Below are 22,857 nucleotides of genomic sequence, written 5' to 3' on the forward strand. Positions count from 1 at the left end.
AAGTGGGTGTTTCCTATCAAAACCCATCACCACTGGCTCACTTCTTTTGTTTTTCTCCATTTGCTACCACCTGCCTCCCTAAGCTACTCTCCATGGCCTCAGAATTTGTGCTCATGATCTCTTCTGCTGGTGTGATTGAATTCAGTTTCGAGAGAGAGGCCGAGACATAAAGCAAAGGGACCTCCAAGGCCATTGACTTCCTTCCCCTCATTTTACAGATAACATAGTTTATTGTACATTGCCTCCCTGGTTAGGACATGAGTTGTATGAGAGCAGAAGCTAGTTTTTGCTGTTCTTTGTATCCACAGCACTTACGCCAGTGTCTGGCACAGAGCAAGTGTTTAATATATGCATGTTAACTTGACCTGCTGAGTGCCAGGCATAACGCATGTGACGACAACAAAGAGGAAGCATTTCCTGCCCGGAAGGAGCTTCCCTTTGACTGAGAAGTCATCGGTAGCTTCCTTCCTGTTAACTTTGAAGGTTTAACCTCCCTTGCCTAGTATTCAAGGCCCTCCACATCCTTAAACCTCCTCACCATTCAATTTCTATAATCTTTCCCCTCTGTACCAGACAAACTGGAGGACTCTTTGCCACCCCCCAATTCCTGACTGTGCACTCACACCTTCATGTCCTTTTGATGGCCATGCCACCCACTTCATGAAAACTTCTCCAATGTCCTCCCCAACACCATCCTGCCACCAGTAACAGCTTTCTTCCAGTAACCTCACTCTGTTTTTAAATTTGTATCTTTTGTTTTTGCATCATCATTTCTGAACATATCCCTCTCCCTGGCCTTACTGTATCGAGAGAGCCTTCCTTCAGAACAAAGAACAAACAAGAGAAGGGGGGAAGTGGGTTAGCAAAATGGCCAGCGTGTCGTCAGAGCCTGATGGTAAGTGCTGTATTCCATACCCATAAACCCCAGCCGTGGCAGGGAAAGGAGGGAAGTGCATGCTCTCATCTCAGGCGGGAGAGACGAGCACGGTTGTTGGTGTTAGAGGGGATGGTTTCATTTGTGCCTGTAGGTCCTTCCTTTCTCGTGGCTGCCGTTTTGCACGTGAGCTTCCTGGCTCTGCTTCCTTCAGTCTGCATCAGGCCAGGGGCCTCTTCGCGTGCTTTTCTGGATTCTACGTACTCAGAGTTTTTGTGGTGCAGGATTATTTTGTTCCATTTGTGCAAGGACATTTCTGTGTAACAGACCAATCCCCAGTTGTTGGGCGTCTGTTTTGCTATCATGAAAAGTGCTATCGTGAGTGTCTTGGTGCACACAGAACCTTTCTTCTTGTCTTTGACCTTCTTGGGGTGTGTGACTAGTGGTGGGATCTCGGGACCAGTGGCTCGGGACCAGTAGTTACTTTCTTGGACTAATTTAAACTCCTTTCCAGAATGGGTGGCCTGCATCACAGCTCTGCCAACAGTGAGTGTCCTGGTGTGTCTTTCCACAACCTGTACAACACACGATCTCCTCTTGGCTGCCTTGCTGGGTGTCAGGAAGAGCCTCTGACTTGCTTTGCTTTTCTGTTACCAACCTTTCTTAATGGTCTGACATTCTTTTTCTTGGAGCGTGTTGTCTCTGTTGGGGAATGGCTCTTCATCATGGTGTGGGTTCCTGCTCTGTTTTGGATACCAGACCCTCAGTAGAGGTCTTAGATGGAGATATTCTTCTGTGACAGCTTTCCTTCTTAGCCTTGTTCGTGCAAAAGGTTGAGTGGGACAAGTTGCCGTGGCCTTGTGTCCCTAGTGGTGGGGGTCCTCATGGCTGCATCCTGGGAGCTTGCTTGTCACCGCAGCGAGTTGGCAGAATTTGTTGCGGGGATGGATGCTGAATGGGAGCTCCAAGTGTTAATGTTCTCGTGTATTAATTTGTAAGATTTTTACCTTTTGTCTTGTGCATTCAGCTTTAATTACCATCTCATTACATGGCACTCTGTATATGGCACATAATTTGTTTTGAGGTTTTGATGTTGGAAAACTTTGCAGAAAACAAGTGCTATGGTCTTGTGGAGGGAAGCACTTAGTGAGTTCCTGCTGTGTGTCAGGCCCTCTGCTAGGTGCTCTTTACAAATATTAGCTCATTTTGTGCTTATGACAACCTTAGTAGATAAGTGCTATTGTTTTCCTCATTTTATAGATGAGGAAACTGAGGCAGGCAGAGGCAAAGTGACCCATCCACTCACCCGACCAGGAAGTGTCTGAGGCTGGCTTTGAACTCAGTCTTCCAGATTCCAGGTTTAGACCCTTGTGCGCTGTGGCACCCCCACCTGCCCTATTAAGTGGCACAGGGATCTTGAGCCAGCCCTTCTTTTCTTGGAGAACTAGCCTTTGTCTTGTGACTCTGTAACACATTTATCAAGTACTCTGGTATATTGAATTACCTATGCTTGTGCCTCATCTTCTCCTTGTAGAATGTCAGCTCCGTGAGGGCAGGGACTGTTGGCACTGGTGAGCGTTGTCCTCCCTTGGCACCTGGCATATTGTTCATTCCATAGATTCCGCCCTTGTATGTGTCAACCTGTGAGGCCAGGAAGCCCCTTCTCATCTCCGCAGTTGCTCTTCTGCCTACATTGTAACTGTTCTGCCCGTGGTAACTGGATTGGTGGAGTTCTCTGGGCAGTCCTCTTTTTCCCCCTCCGTTTTCAGTTTAGAGCCCATTAGATCAGATTCACAAAAGTTCTGAGCAAATCTGTTCTTACTGGTCCTCATTGGATGCACTCTGTCCCTGGCCCGGCACTGTCTGTGGCCACACGGGTGCAGAGGCCTATATCCCAGCATTTAGGACTGTCTTAATTGGTTGTCACCAATTACAAGTCATTGTTTCCTTTTCACATCTGCCTTTCTCTTTCTGGAGTCCCTGCCCTTAATTTACAGCAGTGACCAGCATGTTACCTGTGCCAAGGTCTTACATTTCTTGGGGTTTGTTTTTTCCCCACAGGACTTCACCTCTCATGGTCAGTGTAGATTCCTTTGATTGCATTTGTCTTTGTTGGCTCAGTAGGAATTGGGTAGTGGCGTCAGGTTTGATATGATTTAGGAAACTCTGTGTCATGTCCCAGATACCCCCTAGAGAAGAGGCAGAAGGCTTAGGTTCAAATCTTAGCTTGTCATGTACCATGTGAATTTAGGCATAAACAGATTTCCAGGGCTTTGGTTTCTTAAATATAAAACCAAAGGAGTTGAATAAAGTAATTTCTTTTTTTAAGAAATATTTTATTTTCCCCCCAATTGCGTGTAAAAACAATTTTTAGCATTCTTTTAAATTTTTTTTTTTGAGTTCCAAATTCTCTCATTCCTCTACCCCATCCTTGAGACAGTAAGCAATCTAATCTAGGTTATGCATGTGTAATCATGTAAAACATATTTCCATATTAGTCATTTTGTGGGAAAAAACTCAAACCAAAAAAAAAAAAAGGAAAGAAAGTAAAAAAATAGTGTTGCTTTGGTGCGTATTCAGACACTATCAGTTCTTTTTCTGGAGATGGAGAGCATTTTTCATCATAAGTCTTTAGAATTGTCTTAGATCATTGTCTTGCTGAGAAGAGCTAAGCCATTCATCGTTGATCATTGTACAGTGTTGCTGTTATGTGCACAATGTTCTCCTGGTTTTGCTCATTTCACTTTGCATTGGTTTCATGTAAGTCTTTCCAGGTTTTTCTGAAATCCACCTGCTCATCATTTCTTATTACATCATAACATTACATTACATAACATCACAATCATATACCACAGCTAGTTCAGCCATTCCCCAATTGATGGGCATCCCCTCAATTTCCAGTTTTTTGCTACCACAAAAATAACTTCTGTAAATAGTTTTTAATCTTTTTTTTTAATCTCTTTGGGATACAGACCCAGCAGTGGTATTGCTGGATAAAAGGGTATGCACGGTTTGATTGCCCTTGGGGCATAGTTCCAAATTGCTCTCCAGAATGAATGAATCAGTTTACTACTCTGCCACTGGTGCATTAGTGTCCCAGTTTTTCCGCATCCCCGCTGACACTTATCATTTTCATTTTCTGTTATGTTAGCTAATCTGATAGGTGTGAGGTGGTATCCCAGAGTTGTTTTAATTTGCATTTCTGTAATCAGTAGTGATTTAAAACATTTTTTCATATGACTACAGATAGCTTTGGTTTCTTAGTCTGAAAACTGTGCCTCTTCATATCCTTTGACCATTTATCAATGATTTGTATTCTTATGAACTTGACTCAGTTCTCTATTTATTTGAGAAATGAGGCCTTTATCAGAGATGCTCGCTACAAAAATTCCCTCCCGGCTTTCTGCTTTGCATCTAATTTTGATTGCATTGCTTCTGTTTGTGTAAAACCTTTTAAATTTAATGTAATCAAGATGATCCATTTAATATTTAATAATGCTCTCTATTTCTTGTTTGGTCCTAAGTTCTTCCCTTCTCCATAAATCGGACAGGTAAACTACTCTATGCTCCCCTACTTTGTTTATGGCATCATCCTTTATATCTAAATCATGTGCCTATTTTGACCGTATTTTGGTATATGGTGTGAAATGTTGGTCTATACTTAGTTTTTGCCATAGTGTTTTCCAGTTTTCCCAGCAACTTTGTTTTTAATCAGATAATGTGTATTTGCCACAAAAGCTGGGATCTCTGAGTTTATCAAACACTAGAGTGCTGTGGTCATTAACCCACTGTGTCTTGTGTGCCTAATCTGTTCCACCACTGATCCACCACTCTATTTCTTAGCCTAGTACCAGATTGTTTTGATGATTACTGCTTTATAATACAGTTTGAGATCTGGTCCAGCTAGGCCATCTTCCTTTTTTCCTTCTAATTCTCTTGATATTCTTGACCTTTTGTTCTTCCAGATGAATTTTCTTTTTCTTTTTTCTAGCTTTACAAAATAAGTTTTTGATTGTTTCATTGGTATGCCACTGAATAAGGAGATTAATTTAGGTAGAATTTTCATTTTTATTACATTGGCTTGTCCTATATTAATAGTAATTAACATTTCCCATTTGTTTAGATCTGACTTTATTTGTGTGAAAAAGTGTTTTGTAATTGTGTTCATATAGTTCCTGGATTTGTCTTGGCAGGTAGCCTCCCGACTATTTTGTATTGTATGCAGTTTTTAAAATGGAATTTTTCCTATCTCTTGTTGTTGGACTTTGTTGGAAGTATATAGAAATGCTGATGACTTTATGTGGGTTTGTTTTATTGGCAAAGTGATTTCTAAGGTCCTGCCTAGCTCTTCTGACATTGTGTCGTTCTGTCCTTTCCAGTATATCGTTGTGGCCTTATTTCATATTTTTCACCTTGACGCTGTCTCCACTCCAGCTAAACCAAACTTGTCCTGCAGATGGAAGCTCCATTTGCTCTCCTTGGCCCTAGGCCTGCGGCATTTTCCCTCGCCTTCTTTGACTTGAGTTCCTGTGCGTTCTTCTAATGCCCCTTCTTTCCTGAAGCCTTTCCTGGTTACTCTGGTCAGTTTTGATGTTTTCCTTTGTGTGGCTATATCACCGTATTGACTTAGTTTGAGCTCCTGGAACCCCTTGTGTTTGTGGGATTGATTTTCAGAGTCCAAGAATAGGACTTTATACTTCGGCTAGGTTTTATTTTATTAGATTTGGTTCATCTCTCTGGTTTGTTGAGATCTTTTTGAATCCTCCACAAATTGATTCTTAAATATGGTATATTAATTATTCTTCTAGCTTCCTGCCATCTCTAAATTTGATGAGCATGTCAAGTCATTTATAAAAAATTTAAACAGCACAAGACCTAAAGATAGATTCCCTAGAGCATTCTGCTAGGCACTATCTTCGGAGCTGACATGAAGCCATTAGTGACTGATGATTTTTTCAGTCTAGGCATTTAACCAGTTCCCCAAGCCCCTCTCTGTGCTGTTGCCTACCTCCCATTCTGTCCACAAAGATATTAGGAGAGATTTCATTCTGTGCTTTCCTCTGCAGTATTGTGCTGATCCGCCAGTCTTGCTGTCCTCTTGACAGAGGCATTTTGAGAGGAAGAGTTCTTGATGAACCTGGGGAATATCTCATCTTTTCCCTTTCTAAATGGTCACAAACCGTCCTTTGAAGACAAGGGATACCGCCTTGTTGAGGATTAAAGTCTAGGTCATAAGTCCATCCTTTGTAGATGCCACTCTCTTCCCTTTTTGAAAATCAGGATAATGTTTTCCCATCAGTTCTGCATAATCTTTCCAATTTTTCATGATGGCTTAAAGATCATTAATAGACGCTCCGGAATTAAATTCATCAGCTCTTTCATTTCTCAGGATACTGAGTAGATCTGGGCCTAGTGACTTAACTATGAAGGACAGCTAGCTCTAACACCTTTTAATGTGGAATTTCAGTTCTGTTAGCCATTTTTATTCTGACCTTCCTACTGTGATTAGCATTCTCCTTGAGGGAGAAGAGAGAAGCAAACCACTTGAGTAATTCTGCCTTCTGCTAGCTGTATGTTATGGCCCCATCCACTCTGAGGACCAGCACTCTCCTTTCTTTGATACTTCCCTTTGGGGGCATTCCCCACCCCCCCACTCACCCCCAACCTCCCCTTAGCACTGCCCTTTTGTTGCCTTGTTTTGTGTGTGTCATAGAGCCCTTTGAAAGTCTGGTGAAACTTATGGACCCCTTCTCAGAATAATGCTTATTGCCTACATCCAGAATTAAAAGTTAGTGAAAATAAACATAGAATTTTTTTCACATCCAAGATTATGGACTCCCTACAGTCTATCCATAGATCTCTTGGGAGGTTGAGAGCCCCTGGCTTTTGGTGGTTCCAATTCTGTTTTTCTAGGACTGTGACATATTCATCCTCTGTTACTAGGCTTTGTTTACACGTCTTTAAAAATTGAATTTGGTTGATTATTTCCCTGTGCTTCCACACAGTCTTTTTACACAACTCTTAGTCATCTTTCTCATTGGAATTGTTTTTATTTGCATCTTCAGAATTTCATTCTTGCCTTTAGGTACAACTTCAAGCCTACATATTCTTTCTCTAAACCCTTTGAAATTTGCTCTCTTCAGCTTGGCTTCCATCAGAATATGTCCAGCTTTCCACTCCTCCGGCCTATCCCCCCATCACTGTTCCTTCAGCACCTGTCTCCTCTTACTGGTCAAATTGGGTACAAACTGACCGCGGGCAGCGGTCCTTGAGGGAGGCCAGTTCCTTAGCAGCCTTGTTTTGAGTAGAGAGAGCCCCTGCACCAGCCACTGGGCCCCTCTTCACTGCGCCGTGCCTGAGAGCTGCTTCCCGGGATCTTCCAATTGCCTTCCGTCTGGCTGAGAACTGGAGAATTCTGGTGCCATTGTGTTGCATTCCTCCCTTGGTGGGGTGTGCCACAAAACGATGCCGAAGACATGAAAATGAGGAGGGTGGTAGTGGGCTTGTGGAGCTATTTGTAGCAAGAAAACTTGGTGAATAGGCCCGCTGTTTGTTAGCCTTGTATCATAGTATCTGGTCCAGAGAGGAAACAGAGCCACTGGTCCCCGGTTTGCTTCTGTCTTCTCTGTCACAGAGAATGCTGAGTCCAAATGGTACATTTGTCAGAATCTCCTCTGGGGCTTTCTTTTATGAATGATTTGGCTTCTTGAAGCTTCTGTCTTCTCCTTTTCTGTCTGTAAACGTGTTGTGGATTCTTCTGTTGTCCACCCTGCCCTAAGTAGCTGAGTAGCCTGCTTTTCACAATTGGTCTTTTTAGAAGAGCCATCTCTCCCCTTGTGTTAGAACCACTCTTTCTTGTCCATTGTATAGTGCCCCCAACATTCTGCTGACTCTTTTCTTTCTTGACTTTGTGCCTTCTCATAACCTTTCTCATTCCTTATCCTCATGGAGCACAGGGCTGCCCTGGACACTGTGCACCACTTACCCTCCTGAGCTCTTTCTCCTTCCATGACTTCCATGGCCCTGCTCCTTGCCTGTCTGACTGTGCGTTCCCCTGCCCACCATCTCCCGCCCACTATGTGTGGAAGTAGCCACGCCCCTGTCTCAGGCCGTCTTCTCTCCTTGATTGATGGTCCTAGCAGTTCCCATGGATTCAGTCGTCATTTTCACGTAGATGACTGTGACTGTATTTGTATTGAACAGTTTTTTTCTCTTCCTTGAGTCGTAGTCTTATCTCCCCAGCTGACATCTGGACACCTTCACTTGGATGGCCCATGAGAATCTCAGGCACAACGTGTTTATTTTATTTATTTTTTCACAGGATGTTTAAAGTAGTTCTTATCTTCTGACCTCAGTTCATCCCATCTCCAACTTCCGTTTTTGTTGTGGGCACCACCATCCTTTTAGTCACTCATTTTCTCCAACCTTAGGATCATCCTCTGGAGTGAGAAGAAAAAGTTGAGGGGATATACATGAGGAGGTTAAACTATATAGTCAGGGCAGAGCCAAAATAGCAGAGAAAAAGCAGGGATTCTCCTGAGCTCTCTCAGATTCCCCTTCAAATAACTTTAAATAATGCCTCAAAACAGATTCTGGAGCACAAGACCCACAAAAGGAAAGGGTGAAACAAATTTCCAGTCCATGACAACTTAGAAGGTTGGCAGGAAAGGTCTGTTGCACCAGAGAGAAAGTGGGGCACAGGCTGTGCAAAAGGAGGCCATGCCCCAGCAAACCAGTGGCAGACCTTGGGAGCGACTGGATCAGTGGAGGCAGTGGCTGCTTCTGGAGCATTCAGCCCACAGGTGGTAAGGCGGTTGGACAGGCACTGGGTGCAGGACTCTGTTGCATTGCCCGTACTCAGATCCTGCTTGATAGTCCCGGGGTGAGGAGGAGCACTAACATGCCACAGGAAATAGCGCCTTAAAAAACAGAGGAAGCCAAATGATGAAAGAGGCACAAAAACTCACTGAAGAAGAGGCCTCCTTAAAAAGCAGAATTGGCCACGTGGAAAAAGATGTACAAAAACTCACTGAAGAAAAGGCCTCCTTAAAAAGCAGAATTGGCCATGTGGAAAAAGATGTACAAAAACTCACTGAAGAAAAGGCCTCCTTAAAAAGTAGAATTGGCCAAAGGGAAAAGGAGTGGGTACGAAAGCTCACTAAAGAAAATAATTCCTCAAAAATTAGATTTGGGCAAGTGCAAGCTAATAACTCCATGAGACATCAAGAAACAATAAAACAAAACCAAAAGAATGAAAAAATTAGAAGAAAATGTGAACTATCTAATTAGAGATGCAACTGCCCAGGAAAATAGAACCAGGAAAGATAAGAATTATTGAACTACCTGAAAGCCATGACACACATAAAAAGAGCCTAGACATCACCTTTCAAGAAATTATCAAGGAAAACTTACTACAAGGATCTACCAATCACCTCCTGAAAGAGATCCCAAAATGAAAACTCCTAGTGATATTATAGGCTAATTCCAAAGCTCCTAGGTCAAAGTGAAAATACTATAAGCAATCAGGAAGAAGCAGTTCAGATATCATGGAGTCTCAGGATAACATAAGATTTAGCAGCCTCCACAGTGAAGTTCTAACAGGCTTGCACAACCTGTGGCCCATGGCCCGCGGGCATACTCAAGGTTTCGGGTGGCCCACAAAAAATGTAGAGGATGTTTTCCTCTATATTTTTCACGGGCCACTTGAAGACCTTTGGTGGGTCATAGGTTATGTAAGCCTGGCTTAGAATATGATGTTCCTGAGGGCAGAGGAGCTAGGATTACACCTACCCAGCAAAACGGAATATAATCCTTAAGGGGAAAAAAATAGGTATTCAATAAAATAGAGGACTTTCAAGCTTTCCTGATGAAAAGGCCAGAGCTGAATAGAAGATTTTATTTTCAGATACAAGACTTAAGAGAAGCATAAAAAGGTAAATAGGAAAGAGAAGTCATGAAAGATTCAGGAAGGTTAAATGGTTCACATTTCTATACGGGAAAGTGATACTTGTAACTCCTAAGAATTTTCTTATTATCAGTGCAATTAGAAGGAGGATACAAAGATACAGAGAACATGAGTGTGAGTTGAATATGATGGGATGATTATTTAAAAAATAAAATTAAGGGGTGAAGAAGAGCAATGCACTTGGAGAAGGGGCAAGGGAGAGGTAGAATGGGGTATCTGATATAAGATCTGATATGAGAGGTGTGAGAGAGCTTTTACAGCAGAGGAGAAGGTAGGAGAGTTCATAAACCCATGAACCTTACTCTCATTGGAATTGGCTCATAAAGGGAGGAACATGCAGACTTAGCTGGGTATAGAAATCTATCTTACCTTCCAGGAAGGTAGGAGAGGAAGGGGATAAGAGAAGGGGGGGGGGGAGCTGATAGATGGGGGGGGCAGATTAGGGGAAGCAGTAGCCAGAAGCAAAACACTTTTGGGGATGGATAGGGTGAAAGGAGAGAGAGAGTAGGATAAACATGGAGGAAATAGAGTTAATACAGTTAATAATCATACCTGTGAAAAATTTTTACAGCAAGTTTCTCTGATAAAGGCCTCATTTCTCAAATATGTAGAGAACTGAGTCAAATTTATAAAAATAAGAGCCATTCCCCAGTTGACAAAATGTTCAAAGATATGAACAGTCAGTTTTCAGACAAAGTAATTAAAGCTATCTATACTCATATAAAAATGCTCTGCAATCCCTATTGATTAGAGAAAAGCAAATTAAAACAACTCTGGGATGCTACCCCATACCTATCAAATTGGCTGATATGACAGAAAAGGAAAACAACAATTTTTTTTTTTGTGAGACAGTTGGGGGTTAAGTGACTTACTTGCCCAGGGTCATATAGCTAGTAAGTGTCAAGTGTCTGAGGGCAGATTTGAACTCAGGTTCTCCTGAAAAATGACAAATGTGGTAGGGAAAATTGTGATACTGATAAACTTTGGTGGTGTTGTAAATTGCCTCAACTATTCTTGAGCCATTTGGAACTAGGCCCAAAGGGCTACAAAACCGTGCATGCTCTTTGATCCAGTAATAGAGCTCTTAGGTCTGTATCCCAAAGAGTTTAAAAAAAGAAAAAAAAAGGACTGACTGGTACAAAAAAATTTACAACAGCTTTTTTTGTGGTGGAAAAGAATTGGAAATTGAGGGGGTGCCAGTCAGTTGGGGAATGGTTGAACAAGTTGTGGTATATGATTGTGATGGAATACTGATACTCTCAGAAAAACTTGGAAAGACTTAGATCAACTGATGCAAAGTGAAATGGGCAGAGCCAGGAGGCTGTTGTACGCAGTAACAGCCACATTGTACAGTGATCAGCTGTAAATGACTTAGCTCTTCTCAGCACTAGGGTGATCCAACACAGTTCCGAAAGACGTATGAGGAAACGTGTCGTCCGTCCCCAGAGAAGGAGCTGATGGCGTCTGGACGCAGATGGAAGCGCAATTGTTGACTTTCTCTGTTCTTCTTTCTGTTTTGTTGTTGGTCTGTGTTTTCTTTCACAATGTGACTGATATGGAAATATGTTTGGCACAATTGCACGTGTAGGGAGGGAGAGAATTTGGAACGCAAACATTTTAAGAAACAAATGTGTAAAGTTGTTTTTACATGGAATTGGGGAAATGTTTTTTTTAAAAAGAAAAATAATAACAACAAAAAAGTATGTAGTCTCTCAGGGTTCTCTCTCTAAATCCAGTAATCCTGTAATCCTCTGTTGTAGGACCAGCTCTCACCATGAGGTCTAGGGTAGACAAAAGAGGCAGCTCTGCAGGGTGCCACACACAGAAAGATCACTGCAAATGACTTTGTACTTATTTAAAGGGAATCATGTTCCCTGATGTGGTCCTCCCCTCAGGGCTGCATATTCTTGCCAACTTCCCCTCCTACCCAGACTCCTCCTCCTGTTTCACATCCTCCATAGAAGATCTACCAAGCGCTCTGAAGGCCTTCTACTTGTAGGCCTTTTAATATTCAATGGGGAGCAGTATAGAATGTGGCTTCCTTCACTGTTGATGAATGACTGGCCCATCACATTTTTTTGATCCTAATGATGCCTGTCATAGCATTTCTTGTGCTCATGTCATTGAAAGCAATGTGTGATGGCTAGTCACACTTTCCATATATAATCTCCACTTCCCTTTGGGGAACTCAGATTCTGATTCTTCGGTGGTTGTGTTTTTCCTTGACTCACAATAATGAAAGGTAATTTTCATAAGTGCATGTTTTTAATAGCAGAAAACCCTACTTTGCTGCATCACCTCTGGGTACCTGATTTTGTGATAAGTCAGGGCCTACATCTTCAGTGAATGGACAGAGACAGCCCCCCGTTTGTAGAAAGGCCTTGTCTGGGCTCTTCTTTACCCACAGGGTTCTGAGCACTGCCCCACATGAGCTGACAACACAGGCCTTGTCAGCCAATGCGTGAATGCATGCATATCACACTTTGTGATCACACTGTGATTGGTTAACGTCTCTCTAGCATTTCTTGCATGGCCACTTTTGTCTTTGTGATCTCTCCTAGGAAAGATTGTGTCTTCACCATCGACCCTTCCACAGCTCGAGATCTGGACGATGCCCTCTCCTGCAAGCCCCTTCCTGATGGTAGGACAAATCTTTCCTGATGTTATACCATCCTGTTTAAGGGGTGGTGGCTCACCAACTTTCACTGTTACCCTGTGGACTGATACAAGTATCTGGGCGGCATGTATCATAAATACAGCCAAATGGGTGACATTTCCATCAGAGGCCTCTTATACATCCTGTTTGCATTGTTTTTCCTCCTGGGCCTATGGAACTCTTCTTAGAATGGGAATGACCTTTCTGATGACTTCAGTAGGTAGCAGTAAGGACAAAGGTCTCGTGTGCCAGTCTTGAGGAAATGTTGCCAGTGTCCTTGTATTCCCTAGGGACTCTCATTCCCTTTGATGCCTGGACTAGCTTCCTAGTCTTGATGAAGTTCATGAGGATCCAGTCCTTTAGGACATGGAGGATCAGTGGACCCCTCAAGGCCCTCCACTCTTGCAGCCTGCAAGCCCCTTCTTAGCTTGGGAATGAATATGTCCAGAGTGAGCTGTATTTATCCCACCAGGCCTGCCCTCACTGGGGCTGTGGCCCTGCTGGCATAATCTCTGGAGATCCCACGTAGCCTCCATGCGTCAGAGGACACAAGGGTTACGATAATAGTCACCTAGCTTTCTAGCACGTTCAGGTTTATAAAACATGTTTCTCATAGCAGCTGTGGGATAACGGGGAGCCCAAGTGATCTTACTCCCATTGCAAAAATGGGCAAGTTGTGGGTCACATTGGTGAATAACTTGTATCTGATGACCCAGCCAGTAAAGGATGGTGCTGGGACTCAGGCCCAAGCCTCCTGACTCTAGGTCCACCCTTTCCATGCTTTGTGGAGGTTTAAGAGAGTAGAAAGCAGGGCTCGCCTAGACTTTCTGTGACTGGTTGCTATTGCAACTGAAGTCCACTGGCCTGTTGCTCTGATGGTTTTTCCCAGGAGATAGTTTGTAAACACTTGAAGGGGAGATTGGGCAGTACAACAAAAGAGGAACTTTCTGAGGGCACTTTTGCCAGGACTTGATTTAGAAAGGTTTCAGCATGAAAGCAGATACCTGGGCAAAGCAAGGATTCAAACTTAAATGGTGATGGTTTCTAAGAACTTTCAGCTGGACTGTTAGAAACCGTTCTCACTGATGAACATACGTCATTCAGAAGTGAGAAGATGGGGAAGTTTTCTGAGCAAACTTTTGGATGCATTTGGCAGTCAGTGAGATTGAAACTAGCCATATTCTTGGACAGAGGCTCTGTGGTTAGGAGAGGCCTAAAAGTGAACAAACACAAACGTGGCTGAGCTGGCATCTGCTTCTTGAGCCTTTGTTTAGGTTTATATTTTCTCTGATAGCTGATTCGACTGCTGTCACATACTTCTGAATTGATAGATTCATTCACGTCAGAGTAAATTTCAATCAGCAAACATTCATGTGCCAGGCAGTGGGCTAAGTGCTCGGGATGCAAAAAGAAGCAAAAGACAGTCTTTGTCCTCAAGAATCTTATATAATCTAATGGTGGCCAGGGATGGAGAGGGGGGTGGGAAACATGCAAACAAATATCTACAAAGCAAGCTTTGTACAGGATTAATAGGAAATAATTAACAGAAGAAAGAAATAGAACTAAGAGTGTTGTAAAAACTTGCTAATAACAAGATGGGATTTTAGTTAGGACTTAAAGGAAGCCAAGGAAGTCAGTAGTTGGAGGGGAGGAGGGAGAGTGCTCCAAGCATGAGGAGGAGGGACAGCCAGAGAAAATGCCCAGAGCCAGGAGATGGAGGGTATTGTTCATGGAACATCCACACCGGTGTCACTGGGTGGAAGAGTGTGTGGTGGAGAGTAAGATATAAGAAGGCAGGAAAGAGAGGAGAGGGCCAGGTTATGAAGAGCTTTGAACGTCAAATGGGATTTTACATATGATTTTGGAGGCAATAGGGAGGTTAGACTAATTGAGTAGGGTGTGACATTTGAACCTATGCTTTAGGAAGATCTTTGGTGGCTGAAGGGAGGATGAATTGGAGAGAGATGTGAGGCAGGCAGATCCTCCAGCAGCTCAGAATACTAGGTGTGATGTGATCATTATTACAGTATTGTTATTACCGTGTACAGTATTCTCCTGGTTCGGCTCACTTCACTTTGTATCAGTTCACATAAGTGTTTCCAGCTTTTTCTGAAAGCATCTTGTCATTTCCTATAGTATGATAATATTCTATCACAATCATATACCACAACTTGTTCAGGCATTCCCCAGTTGATTGGCATCCCCTCAATTTCCAGTTCTTTGCCACCACAGAAAGAACTGATGTAAATATTTTATACATATAAGTCCTTTCCCCCTTTTTTTTTTTTAAATCTCTTGGGGGAGACAGATCTAATAGTGGTGTTACTGGGTTAAAGAGTATACACAGTTTTATAGCCCTTTGGGCATGGTTCCAAATTGCTTTCCAGTATGGTTAGATCAGTTTAAAACCAACAACTGTGCATTAGTGTCCCAATTGCCCACATCTCCTCCAGCATTTATCATTTTCCTTTCTGTCCCTAGGCAATCTAGTAGGTGTGAGGTGGTACCTCACAGCTATTTCAATTTGCATTTCTCTATTCAGTAATGATTTAGAGCACTTTTTCATAGAACTTTAAATAGCTTTGATTTCTTTGTCTGAAAACTGCCTTTTTGTATCCTTTGACCATTTATCAATTGGGGAATGACTTGCATTCTTATAAATTTGACTCATTTCTCTATTTATTTGAGAAATGAGGCCTTTATCAGAGAAACTTGCTATAAAATCCCCTCCCCCCTTTCTATTTTCCCTCCAATCTAGGCTTCCTTGGTTTTGTTTATTATGCAAAACCTTTTTAATGGAATAAAATAATAATCATCCATTTTGTGTCTCATAATGCTCTCTATCTCTTGTTTGGTCCTAAATTCTTCCCTTCTCCATACATGTGACAGGTAAACTATTCCATGCTCCCCTACTTAGCTGATGGTATCACATTTTATGTCAAAAACATGTACCGTTTTTGACCTCATCTTGGTATGTGGTATGAGATGTTGGTCTATACCTAGTTTCTGCCAAACTGTTTCCAGTTTTCCCGGAAGTTTTTGTCAAATGCTACTTTCTTGTCCTAAAAGCTTGGATCTTTACATTTATCAAACATTAGATTACTAAAGTCATTACCTACTGTGTCTTGTGTACCTAATCCAGTCCACTGATCCACCACTTTATTTTTCAGCCAGAGCCAGAATGTTTTGTTGATTACTGCTTTATAATATAGTTTGAGATCTGGAATATCTCGGCCACCTTCCTTTACGTTTTAAAAAATTAATTCTCTTGATATTCTTGAGCTTTTGTTCTTCTAGATGAATTTGTAAAAACCTCTATAAAATCCTTTTTTTTTTTGGTAGTTTGATTGGTCTGGCAACAGATAAGTCAATCAATTTAGGTAGAATTGTCATTTTTAGTATATTGGCTAGGCCTACCCATGAACAGTTAATATTTTTCCAGTTCAGATCTAACTTTATTTGTGTGAAAAATATTTTATAATCGTGTTCATATAGTTCCTGGATTTGTCTTGGCAGGTAGACTTCCAAGTATTTTGTATTGTCTGCAGTTATTTTAAAAGTTATGTCTCCTGCTGCTGGACTTTGTTGGCAATTATTAGAAATGCTGATAATTTATATGTTCATTTTCTATCCTGCAACTTTGCTAAAGTTTTCATTATTTTCAGCTAGTTTTTTAATTGATTCCGTAGGATTCTCTAAGTTATTCCATCATATCATTGGCAAAGAGTGATAGTTTTGTTTTCTCATTGCCTATTTTTATTCCTTCAGTTTCTTTTTCCTTCTCATTGCAATAGTTGGCATTTCTAGTACCATATTGAGTCATGGTGGTGATAATATGGCCATCCTCGTTTTACCCCTGATCTTTTGGGCAGGCCTCCCAGCTTTATCCCCATTCTAGGTAACGTTTACTGATGGTGTTGGACAGATACTACTTGTTATTTTAAGGAAGGCTTTATTTGTTCCTGTGCTTTCTAGTTGTTGTAGGCTCTTCATTCTGAAAGAGGACCAATGACGTCAGGAGGGCGATGTCTTGACTTGCAAGTGAATTGGATTTCAGCGAGTCAGAGCTGGGCAGAGCTATCAGTCTCACTCTCTCCTCCAGAGCTTTGGGGATGGGAAGGTCTGCCAGCACCATCGGTGTGGGCAGATAAACCAGGAGCGGCTTAGAAGGACCGCAGTGAAGCTAGTTTAGTTCACTTCAGGCAGTTCCCCGTTGGAACTCACGAGAACGTTCGCTTTGTTTTTGTTTTTTTAAACAAAATAATGTTTCAGCTCTTTATGGCCTAGTTGCATTTTTAAGGCAATTTTTATTTAAATAAAAAATGTGTCTAGGTCCTATCATCTGGTGTTGAATCAGGCATCAGGATAGCTCTTGTAGCTGATGGGCAGGCATTGTTGAAGCCAGGCTTTCTTGATTCTTCTGGTGACCAGATGCAAGGCCAGAGCAGTCACTTTCCCTGGTCTTAAGGGAAATGCAGAACACCAGCATGCAGACCTCAGTCACTCATGGAGCAATGGGTCTACATTTCTCCTCTTGTCAGAAACACGAGAGAAGTTTAATGACTCATGGGATTTGGGCTTGGAAGGAACCTTTGTCCAGCTCTCTCTCTCATTTCACAAATGAGGAAACTGAGGCCCAGAGACAAGAAAAGTTACTTATGCAAAGCCATGCCTTGTAGCAGGGGGTTGAGCTGGGGCTGAACCCTCTCCTGCTGCACTACAGCTGCATCCTCTTGGCTTCTATGCTGTCGTGCTCTGACTTCTCTTCATGAGCTACTTATTCTCATGGTGTCTGTCATATCTTATGCTCTCTCCTCCTTTCTTTCCTCCATCTCCAACTCCTGCTTTGCCCTTTTGGGTGGAGTATACTCCTATTTGGGCAGCCAGGTGGCACCGTGGATGGAGTGCTGGGCCTGGACTCAGGAAGACCTGAGTTCAAATGCAACCTCAGAGATTTACTAGCTCTGTGACCCCGGGCAAGTTGCTTAACCCCGTTTGCCTCAGTTTCCTCATCTGTTAATTGAGCTGAGAAGGAAATGGCAAACCACTCCACTGTCTCTGCTAAGAAAATCCCAGATGGGGTCATGGAGAGTCTGCAGGACTGAAATGACCAAGCAGCAGCAGACGGCTCCTGTTTGACCTGGTCACAGGTGGGGCCTGAAGAGACTCTGAGGGTGCAGTGGGGGGCGGCGGGGGGCGGGGTGGCTTGGAATGGAAGGGACAGAAACCAGCTGCTCAGCTAATAAAGTGGGGGAGGTCTTCATTTTATTGTTCTTTGTCTTAAAGTTTTTGTTGATGCTTTTGGGTTTTTGCCACCTTCATTTCTGAATATATTCCTCTGTTCTTCCCTATCAGTCAGCCGTCCCACATAACAAAGAATTCAGAAGAGAGAGTAAAGAAGCTCAGCAAAAGGAATCCCCAAGTTGATAGCATCTGACCGACACATGTTATTCTACTTGGTACTCGTGCGTGTCAGTTGAGGGCACTGGGCAAGATGAATTTTAGGTTGTCGTCTTCTACGGAAAACAATGTAGATGCCCCTTATTTAAAGGACGGAAGGAAAGAGAACTGGCCTGGGTTTGATTCCCAGCCCTGCTGCGTAATGTCTCCGAACACGGACAAGTGGCTTTGCCTGATGAGGCCTCAGGTTCGTCTTCATTGCATTCAGAGTGACTTGCTATCCCTTAAAAGCCCCAGACCTCCTTGTTTTCAAAAACAAATTTATCTAGTTGGACCCTCACCATATTGTGTTGATGAAGTTTTGGGTTTTTTTATCCCCAAATGTGGGACATGATGTGTTTGCCTGTTAAATTTTATTCTGTTAGATTGTGCCCAGTGTTCTAACCTGTCAAAATCTCTGAATCCGTTGTATGAGCTTCTCCTCCTGGCTTTGGGTCACTAGCAAATTGGGCAAGCACATTATAATGATAGCTAAAGTTTTTACAGCAGTGACTGTGTGCCATGCACTGGACAAAGTCTTTATAATTATGTTGTTTGATCTACAGCTACCACCCGGTGAGATAGTTACTGTTGTTATCCCCATTTTATGGATAAGGAAACTGAGGCAAACAGAAGGTCACTGACTCACCCCAAGTCACAGTTATTAAATGTCTGAGGTCAAATTTGAACTCGGGTCTTCCTGGCTCCAGGTCTAGTCCTCTATCCAGCCACCAGCTGCTAGCTATTATATCGTTCTATCTATGCCTTTATCTAAGTCATAGAGAAAAACGTTAAAAGCCCAGGACTCAGCATTCCATTGCAGACCTCCTGGTAACTTGACCACTAAGGACTGTTCTTTGGGTTCGGTCATTCAACCAGTCCCCAGTCCAGATGATTGTGTTATCCGGTAGCCTCAGCCTGGCCAAGTTATCCACAAGAATGAGTATTGCACAGTGTCAGACGCTTTGCTGAAGGGTGGCGAACAGCTCTCTGCAGGTTCCTACTTCTTTCTGGCAGTCTGGTAACCCTGTCTGTAAAGGAAATGATGAGTCTGGCAGAAGCTGTCTTTTTTTTTTTTTTTGGTACCTTTGTTTCATTGCTGCTTTTCGTTTCGACAGTGTGCTTGTCTCCAGAGATTCAAACCCTCCTCCTTCCCCCCCTTGGGAATTGACCCCCTCCCTTTTTTCTTTGAACAAAGACAGACAAATAAAGGCAAACAGTGACCTGTGTGTGATGGCCCTGGCCCTCTCAGTGTGGGAGCTGTTCATCATCTCTGGGCTCCTTCCCACTGGTGCCATCTTTGTGTAGTTCACTGACGTTGCTGCTGCTGCTGCTTTGAATGCATCAGTTCAGACGCATCTTTCTTTGAATTCCTCACACCTGCTGTTTCTTACTTGAAGTCTGCAAGCAAAGATAGGCTCATCTGCCCCTTGTCAGGCAGGTTGTTGTCCAGATCATTTGTGCGTGGAATCCACCGGCTGGATTGGATGAGCCCTGAAGTCCTTTCCACCAGCGGCACTCCGGGCTGGTGCTGGATGTGTTCCGAGGATTAAGGGGAGTATTTTGGAGAGGTTTTAAATGGAAAGATTCTGTTGTTTTCATTAGTATTATGTTGAAAAAAGAGGATGTAACTTTAAGCCTATAGAACTTACTTTTCCATGCCAGTGTGACAAACAATGGCTTCACCATAATGAAGGCTTTTTATTCCCCATTCTAAGTTTTGAGATAAAAAACCATTAGGCACCTCAACTGGAAGCAATTCTGAAGAGTAAAAACGTGTTTTGGCCATTATCAGAATTACAGAATTGGCAGAGTTTAGAGGGGCCACGTGGTCAGACCCATACAAGAAAAACCAAAGCCCACTAGGGCCCTGGCCAGTGAAATAGAGCATTCTGCGTGTGGCTCGTTCTGCTTGTTAGGACGTTTTCCTGTCTCTTTGCCAGCTTCTGCTTGCTCTTCCTGGTTCTGACCTCTGAGTCCTAGGACAATGGGTCAAGCACCTCCTCCCACGAGGGTCCTTCAGCTACTGAAAAGAGCTTGTCAGGTTAGATATTCTACAGTAGTAGGTGCCTACTCTGACTGTTTTCTTCCATCATTATTGAGAGGGCAAAGGGTGGAAACAGGAAGACATCAGTTAATTTAGAAAATGCCTGCTAGGGGCAGCTGAGTGGTGCAGTGGATAGAGCACCAGCCCCTGGAGTCATGAGGACCTGAGTTCAGATCTGGCCTCAGACACATGATACTCACTAGCTGGGTGACCCTGGGCAAGTCACTTAACCCCAGTGCCTGCTAAAGGTCTCTCTAGAGTTTGAGTCATTTACTGAGGGAAGGAGATGATAGAAGCTTATCTTTTAACAAAGAAGAAAAGTATGTACACAGCATACACTGTATGAATATGCTTAGGTTTAGGGCCTTGAAAGAAATCATTTGAACATTCCCCCTCTGTAAAGACTCTACATACTGAAATGAACAGAAATGGTTCATTTAAATAGAACTCTCCTCTCAGCCCAAGACTTGGTACTTTGGAAGAAGTTAGAGAACCTGAAGCCAGAGATCCTGGATTCGAATCCCAGCCTTGCCACATATCACTGATGTGACCTTGGCAAAGGCCCTTAACTTCCTTGGGCCTGAGTTTCCTTGTTGGTAAAAGGAGAGCTTTGGAGAAGATGACCTTAAAGGCCCCTTCCAGCTCTACCTGTGCGTTCCTAGGGTCTTATCGTGACAAATAACTCCCTTGATTCCTTAACCCAAATATGAATGAACAAAAAAAGTATTCCTGAAGCCAAACACGAAGGGCCCAAGTAGAAAGGCAAGGCAGCCCATCCTCCCAAGGAGCTCACTGGGGCAGATGACATATAGAAGAGGTTTCAGCTGTAAGTGAGATGGGAAAGCCTTTTGGTCCTTAGATTGCATCAGCAGAGCAGGGAAGGCGTCATCATAACGTCATTTCCATTGATGAATTGCCTAGCTGGCTGAATTTTTGATGATGAGCCGTTTGGCAGCGCCAAGGACTTTGGTGTGAAAACTTTCTTTTCAGGATCTTCAGTAGTTGGTCTGCTGAGGCAGTGGAGGAGCAGAGGGCTGTAGGGGCCATGGGTGGGTCATGCTTCCCCAAGTACTGGGGGACTGGAGCACCTGCAGGGCTCACTGGAAGGTCATGTCTGCCCAAAGGCTGATTCTTTGAATGTCATCCCAGTAACACCAGAATCTTCACTCCCCATTACTGAAATGTTCTTACTGTTCTCCTGTATAGGACAAATGTTTTTTGGCCATTTATGCATTGGTTTGATCTTTTCATGTTCACTCATTTCTTTATCATCTTGGGCTCTGAGCTCTCTGAAAGGACAGAAAGGCCTTGTGACCACATACCTCTGAACTTGCTCCTTGGTACAGTCATGTGGATACCTAGGCACACTTACCTGATCTTCCCTGAAAACATTTGCAGCCAGGAGAGAGAAGACAAAGAAACACATGCAGGAGTAGAGTCCTCCTTCCATTGGGGCTGGCAGCATGTTCGTGATTACCAGTGTGAACCCATCTTTACAAAGAGAGAAGAAATTTACCTCAGCAGATGACATGAGGACGAGAAACAGGGAGGACAGAGGATTGAGAATGCGAAACCAGATTGGAGGGTGGCCTGCAGAACTGTGAGAGTGATTGTCTTAGGAGAGATAATCAGGCAGTCAGTAAACATTTATTAAGCACCTACTGTGTTAGTCCTTAGGAATGTGTCGAAGACACATTGCTAGAGATTGTCAAAGAGCTGCCTCCCCCAACAACCCATGTGTGATCCCAGCCTCCACAGTTCAGAAGCTTGATTTTACCAGGGCAGCCAGGGTTGATCAATGATTCGAGACTAAGTTTTTAAGAAGATTCATTGGAAATCAAAATGCTATCATGACTATTCATCCACATAGAACTACTCCTTCTTGGTGGGTCTATTAACTTGAAAGATTGTTTGGTGAGCATGAAATCAGAAGAAAAAGAAATCAATGTGTGGATAACGGTGCTGAGGCAGTGCTAAGAACATTGTCGGGTTGTTGACTTTGGCGCCATTCAATCCCTCTGGTAACCCAGAGGGATCAAGCTTTCCTGGTGTGGGGGAGCTAGCCCTCTAGTGGTCAGCCTCCCCCAGCCTTAGCTAGGCTGATCCTCAGACATCAGACAGTCTGTCATCAAAATGTATTTGAAACCTTTCCCACTGTCAGAGCTCGTGTTGCTCAGTCATGGCTTCTGAGAGAACTCATGACACCCCCCACCCCCACCCCAATAGGTTAATGATCTTAATGGAGGGATGTGGAAATATTACTGGTGACTAAACCATTCTTCAGTCATTGAACATCTGGCCTTTTTTTTTTTTAACAGAGAACTCTTGTGCGTGCATGTGCGCGCGCACACACACACACACACACACACACATACATATACCCTTTCAGTAACATTTATAAATTAAATTCCTAGTGGTGGGATCCTGGAGTCCAAGGGTCTTGAAGTCTCAAGAGTCCAGTGGAATGTTATACATGCATGACATTCCAAGATGGGCAAAAGGAAGGCTAATACTCAGGCTGCTAGACTGATGTGGGCACATTAGGACTTAGAACGGGTGCTTGACAAGAAGGTTGGGTTGGATATGAGCAGTATCTCAGATTCTCTGATATGAGAAGTGGCGTGAACAGCAACATAGTCATGGAGGGGGAGGAAAGACCTGCTATATGTTGGACTCTGTGACCTTGGGTAAGTCATTGAACAAGAGCTTCCCTTTACTCCCTTGAGGAAGATCATCTTTCCTGCTCTGTGGGGAGGGGGGCTGAGTAGCTGCCCTCACAGCTGCAGGACAAGGGAGCCTCACTGGCAGCCACCATTAGCCAGAAGAGCCCCGTGGTTCTTGCTTTTGGGGGAAGGATGAGAGAACATTCTACTCGA

The 22,857-nt window shown here is 43.2% G+C and overlaps 1 protein-coding gene across 5 annotated transcripts in view; it reads left to right on the top strand.

The window, feature by feature from the left end:
- DIS3L2 (DIS3 like 3'-5' exoribonuclease 2) overlaps positions 1–22,857 on the top strand; it is a 358,658-nt gene that overhangs the window by 196,068 nt on the left and 139,733 nt on the right. For all 5 annotated transcript variants that reach the window (XM_020972180.2, XM_078154658.1, XM_020972186.2 and 2 more), the window contains one exon: positions 12,401–12,480. In XM_020972180.2, coding sequence (XP_020827839.1) covers positions 12,401–12,480 — 80 coding nt within the window. The remainder of the gene's footprint in view (positions 1–12,400; positions 12,481–22,857) is intronic.

The sequence above is a fragment of the Phascolarctos cinereus genome, unplaced genomic scaffold (assembly GCF_003287225.1).
Source record: "Phascolarctos cinereus isolate Bilbo 61053 unplaced genomic scaffold, phaCin_HiC Scaffold_5;HRSCAF=322, whole genome shotgun sequence".
Classification (NCBI taxonomy): domain Eukaryota; kingdom Metazoa; phylum Chordata; class Mammalia; order Diprotodontia; family Phascolarctidae; genus Phascolarctos; species Phascolarctos cinereus.